At 45.6% G+C, this 24262-nt stretch overlaps 1 protein-coding gene across 7 annotated transcripts in view; it reads right to left on the bottom strand.

Annotated features, from left to right (window-relative positions):
* Positions 1–24262, bottom strand: part of ARFGEF3 (ARFGEF family member 3) — a 188889-nt gene that overhangs the window by 32595 nt on the left and 132032 nt on the right. For all 7 annotated transcript variants that reach the window (XM_086707978.1, XM_086707973.1, XM_086707972.1 and 4 more), the window contains 8 exons: positions 24118–24228; positions 22467–22617; positions 20825–21145; positions 18242–18375; positions 16093–16238; positions 14161–14340; positions 5538–5682; positions 3587–3709 (listed from right to left, as the gene is read on the bottom strand). In XM_086707978.1, coding sequence (XP_086564104.1) covers positions 3587–3709; positions 5538–5682; positions 14161–14340; positions 16093–16238; positions 18242–18375; positions 20825–21145; positions 22467–22617; positions 24118–24228 — 1311 coding nt within the window. The remainder of the gene's footprint in view (positions 1–3586; positions 3710–5537; positions 5683–14160; positions 14341–16092; positions 16239–18241; positions 18376–20824; positions 21146–22466; positions 22618–24117; positions 24229–24262) is intronic.

Genomic DNA, 24262 nt, shown 5'->3' with positions numbered 1-24262 from the left:
CACCCTTGCCCGGGGGTAAACAGACCTAATTACTAGGCATTAGTTAAAATTCAGACAAAGAGGCATGTTTCTCCTTTAAAAAGAAGAGATAAACATTTGTATTTTAGATCAAGGATCACCCTTTTCTGTACAGGTTAGACAGGAAATACTTCAGGCTTTGCAGGTTCCCTTGTTTTTGTAACACCTTCTCAAATCTACTGTCGAAGCACAAAAATAGCTACAGACAAATGACCATGGCTGTGTTCCGATAAACTTTATAAAATAATTTTTTTTTTTTGCCAATTGTTTGCCAACCCTCGGTTTGGATCAACACACTTCACAACGTGAAAACACGGCATAGAGCAAATTCATGTTGAATAAGCCAAGCGGGAATTAAAAATAACGTTCGTTTCTTAGCCTGTTGATCACAGTGAGCCGTCCCAAAGTTTTTTTTGTTGGTTTTAACCAAGGCCGCCGCGGTACACATCAAAGTCTATGCAAGTGGCGCCCCCTGGAGTCCGGGGCCGTCCACAGCCAGCAGGGCTGTACTGGAGGCCCCTGAGTACCCCCCAGGCTCCATGCTCCGTACAAATAACTCCACCTTATAATTCACAGAAAAAACCATCCTCCTTGTGCATCCCGATAATTCTGCATCTCCATTTGCTGCCCTTAACTCCCTCCTTAAGAGAAAATCTCACATTTGTGACACGCTGTTAGGCATCTCCCCTCGAGTGGAGTTTCACAGAAGTTCAACAGGTCCAAAGGTCCAACGTCAATACTTTCTCCTCTCCTCCACACCTAACCTGCTCTCCTTTTGAATGTCCTAACTCTGGGCAGCACCAGCCTTTGTATGAAACGTGGGGAACAGGAGCCATCCTCGGGTCCCCCTCCCCGACGAGCCCTACAGACCCCACCTCTGCCATGTGCTAGAGCCAACTGCATTCTCTCCACAATCCGCCTGCCCGCAGCTTCTCGCACCCACGTATGGGGAGATGTGCCTGCCAGAGTTTAGTGCCTAACCGTGCATGTGACTGGAGTACTCTTTACTTAATAACCCTCCCCACACATTCTGGATTCCTTGACTTGGCACGCGGCACCCTTCACAACTGCCCTCTTCCTTTCTTTCTGACTGATCACCCACCATCCCTCTTATGTGCGTACCTTCAGTGTACTTTGTCTTTAGGAAAGTAAACCCATGGCTTACCCCACCAAGTTCAAATGTCACCTCCCCTTTGAAGCTTGCACCTAGCTCCCGCTACCAAACATCTGTCTCAGCGGCTTATTCATTTCAGCTTACGTGTCTTCTTTTTTTTTTAGTAGCCTCCATGAAAATATTCATCTTACTGAATTGTAACAATCGATTTATATGGGTTTCCTAGAAGAGCCTGTGAGCGTCTCACAGGCAGGAACCTCTCCCATGTTTTATTCATCTTTCTAACTTCACATAGATGTGCCCACATGGCAGGCACTCAACTGTTCACTGAATAACAGAATAACAGTCATTATGACTCTTCAATGAAATATAAGACTGTGACATAATAGCAAACACATATACTGGTCTCTGCTCCCGGTTCCTGGCACATCGCTCCTAAAACCTTTGTAACTTCCCAAGTGACAAGAGTACTAGAAGCATCTTTTGTTCTCATATTAGGTCTTTGACTCCAATTCCTGACACAGAGCTCCTACAGCCTTGGAATTTCCTGGGTGGTAGGAATATCTATTGTTCTGATTGAGGCAACAGCCGGTGGGCTCCTGGATGTGGACTGGTCACCAGAAAGATCAAGCCATGACTAGAACATCCCCTTCCTAAATCCTAAACAGAGTTAAAGATCTATCATGCCTACTTGATGAAGCCTCCATAAAAATCCCCAAAGCATGGGGTTCAGAGATCTTCTGGGTTCGTGAGCACATCTACATGCTGGGAGGGGAGCACACCTCAACTCCATGAGGACAGAAGCTCCTGTGTTTGGGACCCTTGTGGACCTTGCCATATGTATCTCCTTTGGCCGTTCACCTGTATCTTTTATTATATCCATCATATGATAAACCGGTACACGAGTTCCCCTGAGTTCGGTGAGTTGTTCTAACAAATAACCAAATCCAAGGGGCAGGGGTTATGGGAAGCTCGTATTTGTAGCCGAGTCAGAGTTGTGGGTAACCTGGGGACCTACTTGTGCTTGGCATGTGAAGTGGGGGGCAGCCTTGGGGGACTGAGCCCCTGACCTGTGGAGTCTGCGCTAACTCTGGGTAGTGTCAGAATTGAATTGGATTGTAGGACACCCAGCTGGTGTCGCAGAGTATCACGTGCTGTGAGGGGCCGCCCCCTTCCCCCATCCAGTATTGGGAGTGTGGTAGTCATATGGGAACAAAGGAGATACGCAGGAGTGAGTTTTTCTCAAACAAAAGCTGAATTTTCTACTACCTAATAAAAGATGCATACTTTAAGTTCTTCTTATGATTAAGATTATTTGGCTTCTATTTAACATACAGCAGAATTAAAAAAAAAAAATCGTATGCTGTGCTTCAGAAGAAGTCTTCCTCTGAAGCCCAATTTGTAACATCAAGAAGCAAGTGGCTGCGATGGTTACCCTTCCGCTCAGTCCTCTGTTTCCCAGGGTGTACGTAATAATAGAATAAAGCATATATGATAAATAATAGACTACAACAACAATGGTCTACAGATCAGACTTGTTGCCTTCAGGCGCTATCCTGAAACTTGCATTTTGTTCCTGGTCCCTAAAAAAAAAGGGAGCGTGAGTGAAGTCACCTCGTTTCTCTGTGTCCAGTTTTCTTGTGCAAAGGAATTGTGAATTATTGAGCAAAAATTAAAAAAATATATATATTATGGACTTTATATTGCCCTTATTTAAATTGTTCTTAGCCTCCATGTCTCAGAGCACTCCAGGGCGAAGTTCTCAAAACTTTAAGATTTAAGTTCCTTCTAAAATTTCTGGTTTTAGGAACTGCTGGCAGAAACTAACTGCCCTCCCCTCTCATCCCAGGTAGCTTGCGCTTCATAGCAACCTGCTACAGCAGGTCGTGTTGTATAGCAGGACTCTACTTTGTTAAAGTATTGCTAAATCAAGCAGAAAATCAACTTAGTAGACTCTGACACCCACAAGGCCTCAGAGAAGGGGGACTTTGACATTCCAGAGAAATTTTATGATTAGCAAGGCCCAGGGGAAGGCATGCTTGATTTTTTTTTTTTTTTTTTTTTTAGGAGGAGCTGGGAACTCAGGCAGAGGCCGCCAATTATGGGACATCGAGGATCGTAGTTCCTGCATCGGGGCAGTTACTGAACACAGTACCGAATATTCTGAGACTCAAAAAGAAGTTGGAGCAAAATAACACATAGATTGCAAACGTGCTACAAGAGTGTCCCGTGAACACGATGAATGACAGCAACCCTGGACAGAATCCAAGCTGCTTTCACAGTAAGCTTTCTGCTCCTGAGTAGACAGCACACTGCCATCTGCATATCGCCCAGGCTTGCTTGCTTGCTTGTTGCCAAGCTTGTTCTTGGGCCTGTCTCCGGGCCCTTCCACACAAAGTCATCCAGGACGGGGCCCCCAGCTGTCACGAGGCATGGAAAGAAGACCCCACTTACCCAGTCCTTTGACAAACTTCATAAGGCACATGATGTAACTCGTGGCTGCATTGGCGAAGACCTGGATGTTGTCGGTATTGAGAAAAGCTTCAAATACATCAAACACCGGAGCTTGGCCTTTTCCTGAGGGGAGGAGGTTGTAGAATTGTAAGAAAATGAAGTCTGTACCCTTCAGGCTGTCCGTACTCTCAGCATCTTCCATGGGGTCTTGGAAAAGACCTATTGGAGGAAATCCCTGGCCTTTTGACGGAGCGCACAGTACTGTCTTTCTCAGCTTTGCCTGCAGGGGGAGCTGCAGGAAGGCTACAAATACCAAGACCTCGGTAGACCAGAGATGAGGGCAAACAGCTGAATGCAGGGCTGAGGCAATGTGTGAGTCTACAGGGTAGTGAAACATGCGGGCCTCTGGGATTCTCCTGCACACACAATTATAGGGAAGGGAAGGTTTTAGAAAAGCCCTGATGGCGTATTCTGATTGACTCATAACTGTGCAGAAAAGAGTTCACAGGCTTGAGACTGCTATTCTTAGAAGGCCTGCTTTGCAAGAGTTTCCCTTGATTGGTATCTGGGAACTGGGTTCTCAGAATATTCCCGGGCAACAGTTAACTGATAAGGGTGGTTCACGGTGCCTAGACTGTGCAAACAACATGGTTTATTCCGAACACTTGCTTTCCTTTGGGGAGTCTGGGATTTTGGTGGGTGCTAGGTAGAGGGTACCCATGTGGCCAGCTCTTAGCTGGGTCTCTAATGGGCTTTGCTGGGAAGAAACAGCCTCATGTTGCTGCATTTTCACTACTGGGGAAGAGTATGCTCTGTGGGACCCTCATGGGAGGCAGAGAGCACACGAAACCTGCACAGGGATGTCCCAAGATTCTCTGATTTTTTTTGCTCTGATCCTCTGGCCTGTCCTTAGTATGTTGCCATGATAAATCTCGGCTGTGAGCCATGTAATAAATCTGAGCCATGCAACAAGACTTAGTATAACTATAGGCTGAGTCCCATGAACCCCTCTGGTTGGTTTCTGAACGTATCAGTAGTCTTGGGGACCACGCATTGACAGAATACCCATGGTTGCTGGGCATGCTCTATGGGTCCCCATCCATTTCCAGCCAAACCCAATTTCCTTAACTGGGATTCTACTACATGATGATGCTTTCCTGCTTCTTACTAGCAAGTAAATAATGTTTTCCTTTTTGGCTTTAGGAATGAACTCAACACAGATAGGTGTAACTGAAACAACAAACAGGAGTGCCAGTCTTCTGTCTAATCTGTCCATAAGAGCAGGGCCTGATTCATCATGCTCAGGGTTCTTGGCCTGCTGGCAGAACTCAGAACGTGTGTCCCTGCTCTACCAGACTGTTCCCTGCTGGAAAAACATGGCTGCATGGCGGTCTTCCCTATTGCTCTGTTTCTTTAGATAGCATGAAAACTGACATCAAGAACTAATGCTTTATAACAAGAATCATCCAGGGGCGCCTGGGTGGCGCAGTCGGTCAGGCGTCCGACTTCAGCCAGGTCACGATCTCGCGGTCCGTGAGTTTGAGCCCCGCGTCGGGCTCTGGGCTGATGGCTCAGAGCCTGGAGCCTGTTTCCAATTCTGTGTCTCCCTCTCTCTCTGCCCCTCCCCCGTTCATGCTCTGTCTCTCTCTGTCCCAAAAATAAATAAACGTTGAAAAAAAAAATTAAAAAAAAAAAATAACAAGAATCATCCACATATACTTCCCTCTCACTATCCTCACTTAACAGAGGACTGGAAATGCTACCCACAGCAACTAGGCAGGAAAAGATAAACTACAATGCCCCCAAATCAGAAAGGAAGAAGTACAATTGCCCGTTTGTGGATTACGTGGTCTATTTTATTTAGAAACTCCTCAAGACTCCACCCCAAACTTTAGAACTCACAAAAGCGTTCAGTAAAGTTTCGGGATACGAGACGAACACACGTTCTTACCCATGGAGTAATCACCAACCAGATACTCCTTCACTTCAGACTTGTTCCCACTGTGCACCGTTTCCAGGGCACTGAACAAGGACCTCCATCCTGACTGGATCTGGGTGGAACACACTTCAACCAGCTCGCCGATGGATGTGACAACCTGGCGGAGGCAAAGGAAGTAGCACTTAAACTTCTTCCTTACAAGCAGCAGGAGAATTTCTGGAAAGGGGGATACGCTTCTCTGGTCCCTATATCTGGATCAGTGCCAGTGAAAAAGAAAAACCAGAATTCAGCCAAACTCACTCAAAAATCTACATTAGCAGCCACATTGCATTAATTTGCATTCTGCTAAAGACTTCCATTGTTGAGCAACTGTTCACACGCCTGTTAGCCATCCATAAATGTTCTGCTGTTTTTTTTTTTTTAATTGGGTTTTTGTCTTCTCATTATTGACTTTTTATTAATGAGTTATTAGAGTTCTTTATGTATTCTAGATTCAGGTCTTTCCTGGGGCGCCTGGGTGGCTCAGTCAGTTGAGCGCCCGGCTTCGGCTCAGGTCATGAGCTCGTAGTTTGTGAGTTCAAGCCCCGCGTCAGGCTCTGTGTTGACAGCTCAGAGCCTGGAGCCTGCTTTGGTTCTGTGTCTCCCCCTGTCTCTGCCCTCCCCCCCGCCCCCCGGCTCATGCTCTGTCTCTCTCCCTCTCTCAAAAATAAACACACATCCAAAAAAAAAAAAAAAAAAGACTATTAGATTCAGGTCTTTCCTGAGATATAGGATTTATACATATTTGGAAATAGTTTGGCCTTGTCTTTTTATTTTTTAATGGTGTCTTTTGAAGAACACGTTTTTAATTTTGATGAAACCTAATTCATCAATTTCTCTTCTTATGGATCATGTTGGTGTCATTTCTTTTCTTTAAATTTTTATTTTTGAGAGAGAGAGAGAGAGAGAGAGAGACAGCATAAGCAGGGGAGAGGCAGGGAGAGAGAATCCCAAGCAGGCTCTGCACTGTCAGTACAAAGCCTGATGTGGGGCTTGAACTCACAAACCGTGAGATCGTGACGTAAGCCTAAGTCGGATGCTCAACCAACTGAACCACCAGGTGCCTTCATGTTGGTGTCGTTTCTGAGAAATCTTTGCCTAACGCAAGGTCCCAAAGATTATTTCTAGTAATATTCACCATATTAGTGTGCATTTTGCCTGACATCAATACAGCCACCCCAACTCTTTCATGGTTACTATCTGCATGGCGTATCGTTTCCAATACTTTATTTGCAATCTGTTTGTGCCTTTGAATCTAAAATCTGTCTCGTCACCTGCATATTATAATATCTTATTGCTTTGTCCAGTCTTAGAATCTCTGCCTTTTGATACTTTTAGTCAATTCGTGTTTTCTAACATCTTTGAAACATAAATCACATACCATAAGATCGACCCATTTATACTGTGTAACTTTTTTTTTTTTTTTTTAGCATATTCAAGGAGTTGTGCAGCAATCTAATCAGTAGTCTAATTTTAGAGCATTTTCATTACCTGCCTGTGTCCACCAAAGCCAGCACCTGGGGACAGTCATCCTTCCCACCCAACCCTACCCTCCACTCCAGGCAATCCTTGGCCTACTTTGTATCTCTACTGATTTGCTTATTATCGATGGACATTTTACATAAATGCAATCATACAAAAGTGGTCTTCTGTGACTGGCCTTTTTCATTTAGTGTAATGTTTCTAAGGTTCATCCATGTTGTAGCACAAATCAGAACTCATTTTTTTTTATTGCCAAATAATACTTTATTATATGGAAATACCACATTTATCCATTTATCAGCAGATGGAATTTACGTTGTTTCCAACTCTCTGGCTATTATGAATAACATTACTATGAATGTTTGTGCCTAGATTTATACGGATATATATTTTCATTTTTCTTGGGTATGTACCTTTGGAGGAACTGCCAGACTATTTTCCATGGTGGTGCATTTAACCTTCCTGTCAGTAGCACATGGGAGTTTTGACTTCTCCACATTCTCATCAAAACTTAGTATCTTTTATCTTGGAGTCATTCTAGTGGGTTTGAAGTGATATCCCATTGTGGTTTTGATTTGCATTTCCTTAATGACTAATGACATTGAGCATCTTTTTGCCAATACATATTGAATGCTATTATTAACGATGTCTTATTTAGGTCTGTCATTTTATTATTTGTTTTCCACATATAATGTGATTTGTGTTCCTCTGTTCCTCCTTTACTGCCTTTTTTTGTGTTAAACATGTTTTTTTTCTTATATGAAATTTATTGTCAAATTGTATGGAATCCTTTCTCTACTTTTAATTTATTATTTGTGTTATTCTCTTGACTGTTGCCCTAGGGATAATATACATCCTTAATTCATCACAATATTCTTCAAGTTAATACTGACGTAATTCTGGCAAAATCTAGCAAATTTGCTTCTAAATGGTTTCATTTTCTCCCCCTTTGTTCTGTTATCGTTATTTATATTTTTATATTTAATAAGTCCAAAAATAGAGTGTCAGACTTAGCGCTCTAAACATTATTTTTAAAACAAAAAGAAAAAATACATAAATCTTTTTATATTTACTCATATAAGAACCATTTCTTCTTGTAAAACTGATTTACTATCTTGTTACCTCCTTTTAGTCTGAAGGAATTCATTTAGTATTTCCTTTTTTAAACCCTTTATTTTTGAGAAAAAGAGAGCACAAGCAAGGGAGGGGCAGAGACGGAGGGGGACAGAGGATCCAAAGGGGGCTTTGTGCTGACAGCAGTAAGCCTGACACGGGGTTCAAACTCATGAACCATGAGCTCACAACCTGAGCTGAAGTCGGATGCTTAACCGACTGAGCCACATTTAGTATTTCTTATAGGTCTGTTAGCAAGAAATTCTTTCAATTCTTGTTTATCTGAGAATGCTTTTACTTCATCGTTATCTTTGAAGGGTAATTACTCTAAATTATTCACTGACCTTTTTTTTTTTTCTTTCTTCTAGCACTTTCAATAGATCATTCCATTATCTTCTGGCTTTGATTCTCTCTGGAAAAGCAGCAATTAATCTTATTGTAGTAATGAACTATTTTTCTCTTGCTGCTCTCAAGGTTTTGTCTTTGAGCAGTTTGACTATAATGTATCTACTGTGGATCTCTATGTATTGATGCTAATCGGGGTTCCATTATTTTTTGAAATATGTTTTCTCACCCTTTGTCTTTCTCATCTATCTCTGAACTCCCATGCCACGTAAGCTTGATATTTTCCCACAGGTCTTCAAGGGTTTGTTTCTGGTCAAACAATCCTCTCCAATCTTTAGAATGGATCATTTCTACCAATCTACCTTCGAAGTTCACGAATTCTTCTGCCATTTCAAATAGTTTTCATTTCTTTAGACTATTTTTGAGTCATTGTCATATTTTCCTTTCATTCTTTGAACATATTTATAATAGCTGTTCTAAAGACTGTCCCTCACCTCCAATATCTGGGCTCATTCTAAGTCACTTTCTGTTTGTTTGTTTGTTTGTTTGTTTGTTTGTTTTTTTGCCTCCCCTCTCAATGTGTCACTCTTTTTTTGTCTCTTTGCATGTTCTTTTCTTTTTTTTTCCTGTAAATTTGACATTTTATATAATAGAGTGTAGCAATGCTGAATTCTGATTAATTTTTCTGATTTTTTTTTTAATAAAGGGTTGGACTTACACTGTGCAACATCTCTTCCTATGTATGAGAAGCCAAAGTCTCTGGCTCAGTTTCTTTTTTTTTAATTTGTCATGTCTTAGCCTTACTATCTCGTATTCATCCCCACGTCTGCATAGGTTAGTGGTCAGCTGATGAAGCGGGAAGAAGTTGTGCTCAGATAGCTCTCTTCAACCAATCCATGTGTGTAGGTTGAGGAAAATATTCCAAGGCTAACCAGTTTTCAAGTTTCCCTGGTTTTTACCTACTGATGGTATTTGTATGGTCTATCTTACACCATGTTTCAGTCAGCCAGAGATGTGCAAGGAACTTATCTAGTCTTTCTATTAAGTCTCTGGTTTTCAGAGACTCATGCTACATTTCCTTTTTTAAATTTTTTTTAATGTTTGTTTATTTCTGAAAGAGAGAGATAGAGCATGAGTGGTGGGGGCGATGCAGAGAAGAGAGGGAGACATAGAATCAGAAGCAGGCTTCAGGCTCTGAGCTGTCAGCACGGAGCCCGATGTGGGGCTCAAACTCACGAACTGCTAGGTCATGACCTAAGCTGAAGCCGGATGCTTAACTGACTGAGCCACCAGGTGCCCCCAAGACTCATGTTACGTTTCTTACCGGTTCACTGCTCGCTGCAACCTTAGGCTAGCAAAGTTGCGGGGTTCCCCTGTTCGCTTCCAAATGAATTCACCACGTTTAGTTGCCAAACCAATGGTCTTTTTTCATCTTCTTCAAACCAAGTCCATCACTTATAGGAGAAACACTGATGATTTTCCAAGTTAGCTCCACACTGGTCAAACTCCTATTCTTGCCAATATCTTGAGAGCAAGGGTGATGGGTATGGTCTTTGCCAGGAAGTCAGGCACTTCCACTGTTCCCAACCAAAGTTGTATCAGAAACTATTTCTACACACAAATGCTACTCAATTTGTTGTCTGTCCTTGGTCAGTCTCTAGAAACCTGAAAGTGTTGCTTTTGACAATTTTGTCCTGTTTAATACTTGATTTTTGTGAGGAAGATCCGTTAACTTTTTCATGCCACCGTTGCCCAAATCCCTCCTGTCCTAAATCTTCCTCAACATATTTAAGCATAGTAATTTTTTTTTATTATTTTTAAAATAATTTACGTATTTTTTAACTTACATCCAAGTTAGCATATAGTGCAACAATGATTTCAGGAATAGATTCCTTAATGCCCCTTACCCATTTAGCCCATCCCCACCCCCCACAACCCCTCCAGCAACCCTCTGTTTGTTCTCTATATTTAAGAGTCTCTTATGTTTTGTCCCCCTCCCTGTTTTTATATTATTTTTGCTTCCCTTCCCTTATGTTCTTCTGTTTTGTATCTTAAGGTCCTCATATGAATATGTGAAGTTATATATTTGTCTTTCTCTGATTAACTTCACTTAGCATAATACCCTTTAGTTCCATCCATGTAGTTCCAAATGGCAAGATTTCATTCCTTTTGATTGTCGAGTAATACTCCATTGTGTGTGTATGTATGTATGTATGTATATACACACACACACACATACCACATGTATGTATATACATACATACATACCATATCTTCTTTACCCATTCATCTCTCAGTGAACATCTGGGCTCTTTCCGTATTTTAGCTATTGTTGATAGCGCTGCTATAAACATTGGGGTGCATGTGCCCCTTCGAAAGAGCACACCTGTATCCCTTGGATAAATATCTTGTAGTTCAATTGCTGGGTCCTAGGATATTTCTGTTTTTAATTTCTTGAGGAACGTCCATACTGTTTTCCAGAGTGGCTGCACCAGTTTGCATTTCCACCAACAGGAAATAAGAGATGCTCTCTCTCTCTGCATTCTCGCCAACATCTGTTGTTGCCTGAGTTGTTAATGTTGGCCATTCTGACAGGTGTGAGGTGGTATCTCACTGTGGTTTTGATTTGCATTTCCCTGATGATGAGTGATGTTGAGCATTTCTTCATGTGTTGGTTGGCCATCTGGATGTCTTCTTTGGAGAAGTGTCTATTCATGTCTTTTGCCTATTTCTTCACTGGATTGTTTTTTGGTTGTTGAGTTTGATAAGTTCTTTATAGATTTTGGATACTAACCCTTTATCTGATATGTTGTTTGCAAATACCTTCTCCCATTCCATTGGTTGCCTTTCAGTTTTGCTGATTGTTTCCTTTGCAGAAATTTTTATTTTGATGAGGTCCCAATAGTTCATTTTTGCTTTTGTTTCCCTTGCCTCCAGAGACATGTTGAGTAAGAAACTGCTGTGGCCGAGGTCAAAGAGGTTTTTGCCTGCTTTCTCCTCAAGGATTTTGATGTCTTACATTTAGGTCTTTCATCCATTTTGAGTTTATTTTTGCATATGTTGTAAGAAAGTGGTCCAGGTTCATTTTTCTGCATGTCGCTGACCAGTTTTCCCAGCACCATTTGCTGAAGACACGGTCTTTATTCCATTGGATATTCTTTCCTGTTTTGTCAAAGATTGGTTGGCCATACGTTTCTGGGTCCATTTCTGGGTTCTCTATTCTGTTCCATTGATATGAGTGTCTGTTTTTATGCCAGTACCATACTGTCTTGATGATTACAGCTTTGTAATAGAGCTTAAGTCCAGGATTCTGAGGCCTCCAGCTTCGGTTTTCTTTTTCAAGATTGCTTTGGCTATTCGGGGTCTTTTCTGGTTGCATACAAATTTTAGGATTGTTTGTTCTAGCTCTGTGAAGAATGCTGGTGTTATTTTGATAGGGATTGCTAAGCATAGTTATTTTAAAGTCTGTCTCTGATAATTCTGATGTCTGGATCCCTGGCTGAGCATGCACGCATGTGTGTGTATTTTTATTGTTTTTCTTTTTGTTTTCAATGACATGTTATTTCCTTTTTAAAAATATTTTACTTTTATTTTTGAGAGGGAGAGAGAGAGAGAGAGAGAGAGAGAGAGAGAGAGAGAGACAGGCAGAGAGAGAGGGAAACACAGAATCTGAAGCACGCTCCAGGCTCTGAGGTGTAAGCACAGAGCCTGATGCAGGGCTCGAACTCATGGGTCGCGAGATCATGACCTGAGAGCCAAAGGTGGACACTTACCCGACTGAGCCGCCCAGGTTCCTCAACATATTATTTCTTAATGAGCCTGATTAGTTTTTGATTGAATGTAGACACTGCACATGCAAATCAAGAAGTAATCTGAATCCTTGGGATGATGTCATCTTCTAGCAGAGAGGTATTCTGCACTATGGCTGGCACTAGAACTCTCAGTCATTCATCTCGTGTTAGGAATTGGGATTATTCCCCGTTATGACTAGTCTGTTTAAGTTTCACTCCTCCTCCTAATACGTCCCCCTTTTCCCTTCACGGTTCTGCCCCGAGAGATCAGTGTTTCATTAAAGACTCTAATCTTGCTTAGTTTTTCAGTCTTTTAGCTTCCTCTTCTGAGATTCGGGGATTCCAGTTCACGGAAAGTCGTCTCAGGCACCAGGTACAGACTCTGGGTATTCTTTTTCTCCTAGATACTGGCCTCATAGCTATCGAATACATAGTTGTACTCCAATGCCTTCCAGTGATTGAACAAAAAATTTTTTTATCCAACTTTTTCTGGTTGATCCCTGTGGGAAGTTGATCTGAACTATCTAATTCACTATTATTGAACCCCCCCCCACCCCCCACAATTTAGAGTTTAGGTATTAACTTGCATTTTCTTTGCTTTCATTTCCTTAAGCTTATTAGGCATTCTTATTTAATATTTTGCAGGCCAAGATGCCAATATTTCAATGCTCTTTAGCCCTAATGGTACCACCTGTTCCTTCAGCAGTTCCCTCTGACTGCTGCCTTGTTTCCCTGTGTCTTTTGTAATATTTTGTAAATGCTGTGAACTCACACATGTTGGAACTTTACTTGTGGGATTCTTTTGTGGCCCGATTTGAGAAGAGTTCCTCTGGAGGAATTTCTGTTGCTTCTGTCACGTGCCTGTATAAGGCTTCTCAGTCCACCAGCGTGGTCTAATTTCATATGCTGACCGTACAGAAAGCCTAGCTTGTAATTTTAAATCCTACAGAGTTGTTTTTTTTTTTTTTTTTAATCTTTATCAAGAGCCAATGTTAGGGACAGGCTGCCAGTATCCTCAGGGACGGTGGTACTTGGATTTATTACTCATTTACCTTTGGCCTGAGTGAACCCCAGTTTTGTAAGGTTTGCATCGAGATCTGTCTCCCATTCCCATGGCCTCAAGAATGTGATAAGCAGAACTCAGCTCCAGCTGATGGCAAATCCCCTCGTGGCAAAGCCAGCCTTCCCGTTGTTACTTAGTTCTGGACATCTTAGTATTCTTTACTTTCTTGCCAGAAAGCGTCAACGTGCTTCAAAGGGATTTATAAACCTTTACTTAACGTTGTTGGTAGGTTTCAGAGCGTGGGTCTGTGTTCCTAGCCCACCGTCACGCTAGGCATGAAGTGTCCAGAGGGTACTGTAGTGATCAAGAGTAGGGGAGAGGTGGGGCGCCTGGGTGGCGCAGTCGGTTAAGCGTCCGACTTCAGCCAGGTCACGATCTCGCGGTCCGTGAGTTCGAGCCCCGCGTCGGGCTCTGGGCTGATGGCTCGGAGCCTGGAGCCTGTTTCCGATTCTGTGCCTCCCTCTCTCTCTGCCCCTCCCCCGTTCATGCTCTGTCTCGCTCTGTCCCAAAAATAAAATAAAAAACGTTAAAAAAAATTAAAAAAAAAAAAAAAAAAAAAGAGTAGGGGAGAGGTATGTGAAAGTGTAGACCGCTACAGCCAGATTGCCCCGTTTCGAACCCTGGTGCCACCAATCACTAGCCGCGCATCTAGTTAGCTAAAGCGCTTCCCCTCTCCGTCACAGATTCCACGGCGGGTTAGTAGAAAAATGAAATCTGCAAAGGCCGCAGAGCAGTGGCAGCCAGCGTAGTCAAGAAGAGCCCGCGGTGGGGCTGGCGACGCCGACTTGAACGGCACCCTGACCTGGTCCTGGACGTCCTCGTCGCACAACTCCAGTTGCATGATGCGCTCAAAAGGCCGGAAGAGGGCTTCGTTGAAGTGAAAATGGGGCGGCTCGTTCCAGTCGGTGAGGACCTCCGTCAGTATGTCGTGGATGAACGAAACAGCCTTCTGAGACACGTGTCTTTCCTTATGGCAGGCAGCCTGCGAAATTCGTGAGAGAGAAGAACACCGTCAGGACTTCGGGAAAATGGTTTCTCAGGTTCCTAACCGCCCCCCCACTGTAGGGAGGTAGAAGCAGCAATTCTGTTAAAGTAAAAGAGAAAAAAAAAAAATCCAAGGAACAAGTATAGATAAACAGGACACCAAAATTCAATGTTTAATCATTTAACCGAAGATCAGACACAACTCCAGTTTTACTTTAATATTTCGGGAAAAATAAGAGCTTCTAGTAATTTCTTTTTTTTCCCCCTTATAACGTTTCAGTTTTCTTGGGCGTGGAGAACACATGGACCATCGAGACACCAGAACCTAGGTCGGGGAGTTGCCCATGCTCTCATTTTTAGCCATGCCCCAGGTATGAAGATCAGATGAGACATCGTCCCTCAGAGAGGCGGGCCACCTGCACCGATAGTGCTCTGATTGGGTCACATCTTTGGATCTTTAGCAGTCCTCTCTCACACGGACCCTGGGCTTGGATGTCTGACCTGCTCTGGAAAATGGGACAATACCAAACACCGCATGAGTAGAGAACTGAAAAGTGGTTCTGATTCGGGGTCTGCCCTCTTGCTTTCCTCGGGAATCCTAAGAATGCCACGTCAATGAGCCAGGGCTGGTCCACTGAAAGGAGAGAGACCATGGAGAGAGGCCCACTTGTCCAGCCCACCTAGCCAAGGCCACCGGGAGCCAGCCGACCACAGACGTACAAGCGAGGGGAGCTGAGATCAGCCAAGCCTGGTTCAGACCAGAAGGGCCCCGCTGAGCCCAGCTCAGACTTCTGACGGACAGAATCATAAGCTAAGTAAATGGTTATTGTTTTAAATGGCTAGGTTTTCGGGGTGGTTTATTATAGTGTAACAGATAACTGATACACGGTTCTTCCATGACCAAGTTGTTATTTCCTTGCTAGAATGTTCTCAGTTTAGTGAATTAAGTTCCAAAAAAAAAAACCACCTTTATTTTATGACATAGCTCTACCAGATGAGCACTAAAGAAGGAGTAAGAATAGTTTTTAATGAAAAACAAGGCAACAGTTTTCCCATCAACTGAGAAGTAGCCAGTCGTCATGTGTTGAAATGCTTAGTTTGTATGACAGAATTTATCCTATGAACTGCTTTGTGGGAGAGTGAAAGGGGCCCTGGTATTAATTTTGTTGAGAAAACTAGGATGTATGGTTAGTTACAGGGTGCTTCCCAGATTATATATAATCAGCTATCAGAAAAGAGAGGCTGGCAGGAGCAAAAGGCATTGTTGTAATCACGCATAAAACTGAAGCCTTGGGGCGCCTGCGTGGCTCAGTCGGTTGAGCATCTGACTCTTGATTTCGGCTCAGGACATCATCTCACGATTCGTGAGACTGAGCCCCACGACGGGATTCTCTCTCCCTCACTTTCTGCCTCTCCTCTCCCTGTGCCCATACATGCTCCCTTTCTCTCTAAATAAATACTTAAAAAAAAAAAAAAAAAGTGAAGCTCCAGCCTTGGTTAAAACCGGAGCATGAAGAATGAAAAACCGGCTGTGGGAGGTACCTAGCCAAGTCACGTAACTGTAAAGAAAGAGGGTCAGGGTGACACCGTGGTGGTACCGCCCTTTGCGGTGACTCTCTAGGTGCCGTGACGGATAGAGAACTGTGGTGCTTGTGCCCAGGCGCTGCTCTCGGGCAGAGTGCTCTTTGTCCGCACACTGGCTGGAACCCCCTGCACTGGCTCCACTTTCCAGGTGCTCATAGGTGCTCACCTCCACCAGGTGCGGGGCCACCAGGCTCCAGCAGCGCATCACGTGGAGCAGCGGCCGCGATTTGCTCCGCACGATCCTCAGCATGGCATCCCCAAGGCGGAACAGGTGGAGGGCACTTTTCCGGTCTTGGGTGGATTTAACTTCTCCTGTAAGAAGGCAAGACCAGAACGCCCAAACACAGAACTAGCTGGACCCATTCGAGCGCAGAGACGCTAAAAATACCCAGAGCGGTAGGATTAGTCAGCTGGGGCCGAGCAAGAGGAGAGAGGACCCTGGATTCAAGACAGACAGGGTGGCTCACTCAACAAGGCCAGACCCCACCCCTCCGAGTCACCAGCAGATGCCCAATGCCTGCTGTGACAAGTGTGAGCAAGGCTGTGGATGAGGAGGAATGATGCGGTCGTTAAGGAGGAGGGCAGGGGAGTCCGGCTGCCTAGACTCAAATCTTGGCTGAGCCACTTAGAAGCCGGGTTCCGTTGGACCAGAGACTTCCCTCTCCAAGCCACGTTTCTGGTTGTGCAAGTGGGGATAACAGCACTCACCTCTTCAAGTTACTTTAAGGATGGTGCTCATCGCGGGGCTTGGCACATACGTACCGACCCCCCCTCCTAGCTCGTTGCTGTCGTCACTCATGCTCTACTTTGCCAGCCCTTAGTGGCACCTCTGAAGCCCTTGCCAAACAGGTCAGGCCCCTGCCTACTCAATAACATGCTTGTTTAACCTGCTCTGTCTGGTTCCGTGCAGTCCTTGCCTACTCTGACCTTTTGCAATTTCTTTGCCCCATCACCTTGGTCTTCTCCCTTCTTGTCACTTTCTTCTCACTCATGTCTGGCTTCTCTCATGCCGCCTACAAAATGCTGATCATTATCACGCTCCTCCTTTCTAATTAATCTTGCCATATCAAATAAACTTCAAAATGACAGTAAGAATAATCACTGACATTCACCGAACGTTTACTCGCCATCGAATGCTGTGCTGGTTCTTTAGGTGTCTTCAGTCACGTTATTATTTTTTTTAAAGCAAGCTTTAAACAAACGTAATTATTGCCATTAAGAACAATGAAATGTCAGGAAGGTAGACTGACTCGCCCAAGACAACGCAGCTGGTAAACGGTGAAGGCAGCATTTTAACTCCCGTGTGATTCATTCCGAAGCAAATGCTGCCTTCTCCTCCTAGGTGTGCTGCCTCCTTCTGACCCTGCTCGTTGCTTTTCGTAAGCTGAGAGCCTGCTGATTTCTCCAATGCAAAACACTCTGAAGGCTGCCCCTGGGCTCAGGGATGCTCTGGACGTCTGATGGGTCTGGAGGTTAGCTTTATATAGCTAAGGTTTTAAAGTGTGTTAAAAACTAGCGGGGAAAGAGTTGTACTTCTCAAATCAGAATCTGCAGTAAGGATCAAAAGGCCAAACATATACACTTAGAACTTCAGATTCCTCAAGATGGAAAGGACTTCAGATGTTGCGCAATCCAACCTTGCCACCAGAGCGCGTGCCCGGCCTGAACCCATCAGGACAGAGGCTCTCTGTTTCCGCACGACAACTGTGGCTGTTGACGGACAGTTGCATTTGTGAGCAACCTGCCACCCATTTGGGACCCACGGGCAGCTCAGTCCAACTCTGCTCCCTTCAGGAGGACCTTTCCTTTTCCCTTGGCCTCATCAGTGAAGACGGTGATATTGACTGATCGCTAACGAGACATGCCTTGATGGCAGGAGGCTTCTGACCCTTCTGCTTTTTTCTCCCACCAGTCCCTTGTGGAATTAGGCACCGCTGAGCTGAACGAAGAGACACGGTTTGTGATATGGAGATGGGGTCCCACCCTCATGTGAAGCTATCTGCACCCTGAGTAGCCACGCCATTTTCTACATCGCAAGCACAAAACTTAGTAGAGCAACCCAGCACCTGCTGTAGGTGTAGTAACACCTACGGTGCCAGCAGCAGCGACATTTCCATTCATGGAGAATAATACTGTCACTCCACCCCCGCCCCTGCCAGACTTCACAGCTGGAAGACAGATCTGCACCAGAACTCAGCCAGGGTACCGTGTGCAAAGGGAATGTGGATTCAAGTCTTCAGAGGGGCTGTTGCTATCAGGGATCTGGGCCGTTTCCCGCTACTCTCACAGCACAGTCTCTCCCGGGAAAGAATTACCTGGCATTGCCAGAGAGTAATCGACTGTGTCCGTGACAGAATGGAAGAGCTGGGACTGCGATGCTTTCTTCAGCTGATAAAGGAACCCTCCCAAAGCTGTAAGGTTCAACTTATCCGTAGCATCTTCAAAGAGCCTGGATGGAGTAAACAGATTTGTTATCTGGAGACAATCTAGCCAAGTCTTTGCGGTAGAATCATTAGGACGGTTTTGTCAAATGGGATTAATGAAAATGTGTCAACACTGAAAATAAATATATGTTATATACGTATTACTGCCGGGTACGAGTCTGCTCTACCTATGAGGTTTTTTTTTTTTTTAATTTTTTTTTTCAACATTTATTTATTTTTGGGACAGAGAGAGACAGAGCATGAATGGGGGAGGGGCAGAGAGAGAGGGAGACACAGAATTGGAAACAGGCTCCAGGCTCTGAGCCATCAGCCCAGAGCCTGACGCGGGGCTCGAACTCACGGACCGCGAGATCGTGACCTGGCTGAAGTCGGACGCTTAACCGACTGCGCCACCCAGGCGCCCCTACCTATGAGGTTTTAATCTAAGGGGCACAGATGATTAAAAAAAATATCTGTGTATCCCCATGGCTTAGCACAGCCATGCTAGACAGTAAGAGCATGTTTGGCAAGAAGTTGAAAACTGACAAAGCATTGGCCCCTGAAACTGAGTAACGGGGAATAGAATCCTTAGAAGTAGCTTCAGTGTCCTAAGCTGTATTATAGAGAAGCCCACTGAGTGAATCAAGGCATTTGCTGGGCTACAACTGATGAGTCTAATGCTGGGCTTGGCCTTGAGAAGGACACAAAACCCAAGTAAACCCAAGCTTGTAAGCCCCCTCAGGGTGGGGCTAGCTTTAAGGTTGCCTCTGACACACACCCAGAGCCTTGGACTTGGTGGGAACTCAAGTATCAGCCAAAAGAACAAATATCCCTACCCTAATGGGCCTTGCAGGTTCCTTTTGTTTTCTACTCAGCTGGGCGCAGACATTTCTGGCAGAAGGAGCTGGGAAGGAAGAGGGGAGCACGGGCAGCAGGGCTTAGAGAAGGATCGGAGGCTCACTGGAGTTCAGAAGGTTGGCATTAAATGTGCGTTTATATGGCCAGCCTTCCACTGCTCTTGGGTCACCTGCTGCGGGCCCTCCCAGTCTGTGCTCATACCAGAAGGACAAACAGCCCATGGGGTGTGACGTGCTGGGCAAGGGAGAGCGTCGCCAACAGAAATGGAACAAGGAGCCTCTTTTGAAGAGGTTATAGGACACGTAGGGGTTTTAAGATGGGAATTCGTGGATTAAACATTCGCAAACTATTGAAACAAAGACACTTTTCCTTGCTATTTTGAAATCCCTATTTTAATATTATTGAGTTTCTGCATCCTATTAACCATTTCTTCTCTCTCGTTCCTATTAAAAAAATCAGTGGTGGATATTATGCACCACCTGACACTCGTATACTGCTTTCCAGATGCCGAAACACTTTTACAGCCATCTTGTTGGATAAACAGGAAAAAGGGTTAGTAGATAGAGAAACTGAGTCTCAGCATAACTATTTACACAGACGTGGGGGCACCTGGTGGCTCAGCTGATTGAGTGTCTGACTCTTGGTTTTGGCTCAAGTCAATCCTACTAGGGATTCTCTCTCTCCTCCCCCACCTGCCCCTCTTCCCTGCTCTATCTCGCTAATACATATATATACATATATATACATATATATGTATATATATATAAAACATATATATATAAATTACATACAAAAATAAATAAATAAATATTATACACACACACATATATATATATATATACGTATATACATATATAATACACACACACATTACACACATACAACCAAAAACTATACGGATGTGACCTTGCAGTTAGCGTCAAGGCCAGGAAAGAACTCTCCTGAGCACCAGTGATTGCTATTCCGCTCTCCCACTCCCTGGCTGTCTGGCCCCCTGTGCAAACTTCACTGCACCTGTGCTGGGGGCACAATGACCCAGCGTGGAGCCTGAAGTGAGGCAGGACTACATGTGACTGGTGACCAACAGCACTTTCAACATCAGAAAGCGTCACTGCTTGGGGTTATCGTTGAGTTTTTCCTCTCGACCGTAACGTGGTCAAATAATATATCACACTCCTGGATGTGGGACTGTAATTATCATCCAAATAATGGATTTCTCCATTTAGCAAGCTCTCTCCTAAGTGCTTCAGTTAGTTTGACCTCACGGCTACCCTGTGAGAGAGTGACTTCGTGACCCTACTTTAGGATGAGGCAATCAGGGCCAGGGGAGGTGAACCTGCCCAAGGTCACAGGGTACGTGCAGACTTCTAGGCCCAGGGAGCCTGCCTCCCGAGCCTCCGGTCTTAGTCGTCAGACGGCAAGCGGTTCATTCTAAGTGCAGGGCATGCTGGGAGACAGAAGTATGTTTGGACAAAACAAAAAATCAAAAGAGGCTTAAATGACCGGCCAGCGAATCAAATTGCCCTGGGAGTGATTTTGAGCCCAGAGAGACGGACGTGGCGCTGCCCTCCGGCGAGCAGCCGTCTGGGGTGTGGGGACCATGGCGTGCGCTCATACCTGTCGGCCTGGGTGGACAGTGTGAGCACGGCCTTGGCCGCACTGCTCCCTGTCATGAGGCCGCCCCCACGGAAGTCGGAGGCCCGGCCTCGGCTGCCTTCCCTGACCAGCTCTTGGATGGAGAGGGGCTGGATGACAGGGGCCGCGCTCAGGGAGCTCTCCGGCTCCAGGTTCTGCTCCGCAGCCGAGTCCTCACGCTCTGGGTCGCCAAGGAGTCCAGAGTCCCCCGGCGCCCTCTGGGGTTGGCTGATGGTCAGAGGGGGCTGAGGGGTGCCAGCGCTGAAATGGGTGTGTTCTAACGTGCCCACGTACTCGCAGACCCTGGACAGAGTCACAGACAAGCAGCTGTTAGGCCTTGCCGCTCAGCAGGACAGCTCTGTAAATCCCACAGTGAGAGAAAGGAAGTCCGGCCAGCTTCACAGTCCTCCCCGATCTCCCTCCTTCCTCTGGTGAGGGCCACCTCTCCCTCTCCCTCCCCCCCCCCCCCCTCACTATCCACATTCTTTTTTTTTTTGAGTTGGACCGGATGGGTTGGAAGTGGGGTAAGGATTCCTCAGACTCTCACCCCATGCTGGGGGAAGGTGGGTAACAAAAGCCCTCTTCATCCTGTTGTGCCCTGTCCAGCTTCCTGGCTTATTTGGACTTCAGCTGTTGGAGGGAGTTTTCCCAAGGAGCCCTCTCCCCCTCCCTCTAGTGCTCTGATTAGGACCCAGGAAGCGCTTCTGTAGGATCCCAGAACGAATGTCCACGTGGCTGGCAGGACCTCTAGCCATAATGGGCCCTCTCGCAAGGGCTCTGTCCAGCCGTGTCCTGCCTCGCCCCGACAGCCCCATATCACTAATGCTGGGGTGGTGCCCTAATCACAGTAAACACAGAGAAGTGTCACAACGTAGAGTATAAGTGCCAACTTCCAAATTGTTCCTGCCCAACAGACCCCGGAACTAGGACGGTTCATAAGAGGCCCAGTATCACAGAGTAAGTCCAGTTACCGGTAAAGACCATCCCGGATAGTTCACTCTCGTGTTCTGTAACTGGGCAATTTTTTGACTGCGTGTAAAACGCTCTGGTACGATGTAAGTGGTTTTCCTGCCCTGATGTGCTTGTGAGAGGCAGGAAGAACAGGGGGTCTCCAGCCTCCACATTAAAACCCATTTTGCTCCAGGCTGATTCACCCTGGCTTTTTCATACCCTAGTTCCTCCCAAGATGGGTTTTGGGTTTTTCGATCCTTGGATGATCTGACGGATTCTCTCTTTCCGACTCAACAGACATTTGCTGTTGGCTGCATCTGCTTTGGGGGCATCAAACTGAACCCAGATCTGGCTGGTGCTCTGGCTGGCGAGATCCAGGTGCCTGAGCCCTGCCCCTGACTCCCCATTGCTGCTCTGCCAGAACGGAGCTTGGCGCGAGGTTTTGGGCAGGTGCTGAGAAGGAGAAGAAACAGCCTGGCGCCTGGCACCTGTCCCCTGCCTTGCCCCCCCCCCCCCCCCCCGGGCAGTGCCTCATTGTCCCAGGTCTGCCCAAATGCCTGGGAGACGGGCTTTTTGTCTTTGTCTCATGAGGACTGCGGAGCTAATGCCGTTTGCATCTTACAGGTGCTGTGAACTCTGTCACTGACCGGGGTTTGGGGATCTTGTCATGCACCTGAACACGTGTGGCCAGCAGTCCGGGTTGTGGCTCCCCATCTCCAGGCCTACGCTGAGGATGGCATCCATGCACAAGACGTGGGCTGTGTGCAGCCAGACCCCCTGCAGCTTCCCGATCTGTTCCAGTTTCTGCTCCACTTTGAGTTTCACTGTGCCAGAGAGACATTCATTACCATAATGGTCCGAGGAGGAGACAGAAAGGGAGAGAGAAAGGATGGAAAGGAAAGAATGGGTCGTTGTGCAAGGGCAAAAGGCAAATAGTAGATGTCACTCGGTATCACTGGCAGCAAGCTCCTCGACAGCAGGTCCCCGTGGTTCATCATGCAAGCCACCCAGCCCGAGGCCCCACAGACCCTGGCGAGCTCAGCTCTCTGCAGTTCAGGAGTAGGGTGGGTCCTCGGCTGGTGGTTACGGTCCTTCCAGACCCATCTGTGGGTTCTAGGTCAGTCACAGCAGTGAGGATGGGCTTCATGTGCTGACCCCAGCGAAAGCCCCTTGTGCCCAAGCCCTTCTCCCACCCGTGTACTCAAAGTGATAAGACAGAATTCCTGGCAATCTGTAAGTTCTCTGAGGTTTATTTAATGTCACATGTTCATGACGATGATCATCTAAACCAGGTGCATGTATGCTCTGGGCACATGGCTACGTTATAACCGAAGATTACTGAATCGTTTCACTCCCTTTTACATTTATATTTGTGATCTTCAAATAATACTTTTTTAATTGCAGAGGACTAATGAGAAAGGATGCACAAGGTAACTTGATATGTCAGTTACAGCAAACGCCAAGGCAAGGCCAAATGACAATATCATGGACAATAGCCATGAATCAAGGTTCCAAGTCATTGGAAGATGGGTCTGATGGGATAACTGAGTGATGGTCCAGAACGCAGGAACACAGCATGCTTACATCAGAGGAAGCCGAACCATATTCCTGTTGTAAGAGGCAAACTGAGTTTTAGCAAAGCATCGTCTTTCATGGATGTGATACCGACTTTAGTTTTCATTTGTGTAGGATTTGAACATCAATTCTGGTTTTATAATTTTTTAAGAACCTTGAATGTAAGGGTTTTTATGTAACTTACAGTTGTGCACATTAAGTATATATCCTAGATGATCATCTGCTTCATTGGCTAATGGATTTTAACCAGGTAAAAGTCAACTCTTTCTGGAGTTCACAAAGCTCAGGTTTTTCTCTTATAAGAACAAAGGTTCTCTGAAGCTCCTCTCCAGGATTTCCTCCATTTCATTTCCCTACTCAGAAAACTGGCCATTCTGCCTTGCCCCACTACAACCTGAGCGATCTTCAAATGTGTACTCTGTGCAGCACCAACACAAGCGGCTGGGTGATGACAGAAGTGTGAATAGCTCAGCCAGGGGGCCTCTGGTGTCCTACAGGACTCCTGTTAGCAGCCAAGTTGCCGGGGCCGGAATGGTACGTCTCTTGCCTTCACAGGGATCTACGATAGGCATTCTGCAGGGTCAGCCATGTAAAAGAGCCAAGCCTGTGATCCAGGCTGGGATCTTGTGATCAGCAGTAAATACATGCTGTGCATCACACAAGGAACAGGGACAGGTGTCTGTCACATGTGCAGGGGTGTGTAGACCGCACATAAGGCGCCAGGTGGATTCTGGCTCTTTAGCTGTTACCTTGTGCTATGGCATCACTGGGCTCTTGGACTTCCTTTTCCTCTTTTTCTTCCTGGACACAGGAGGCAGCTGCCATCTGGGCAAGGGCCGAGGCGCAGTTAGCTGCAACTCCTTTGGAGAAAAGAAACAATTACCCCTCACTGAG

The sequence above is a fragment of the Puma concolor genome, chromosome B2 (genome assembly GCF_028749965.1).
Source record: "Puma concolor isolate L17-30 chromosome B2, mPumCon1.1.hap2, whole genome shotgun sequence".
Classification (NCBI taxonomy): domain Eukaryota; kingdom Metazoa; phylum Chordata; class Mammalia; order Carnivora; family Felidae; genus Puma; species Puma concolor.
This window is presented reverse-complemented; position numbering and strand designations above follow the sequence as displayed.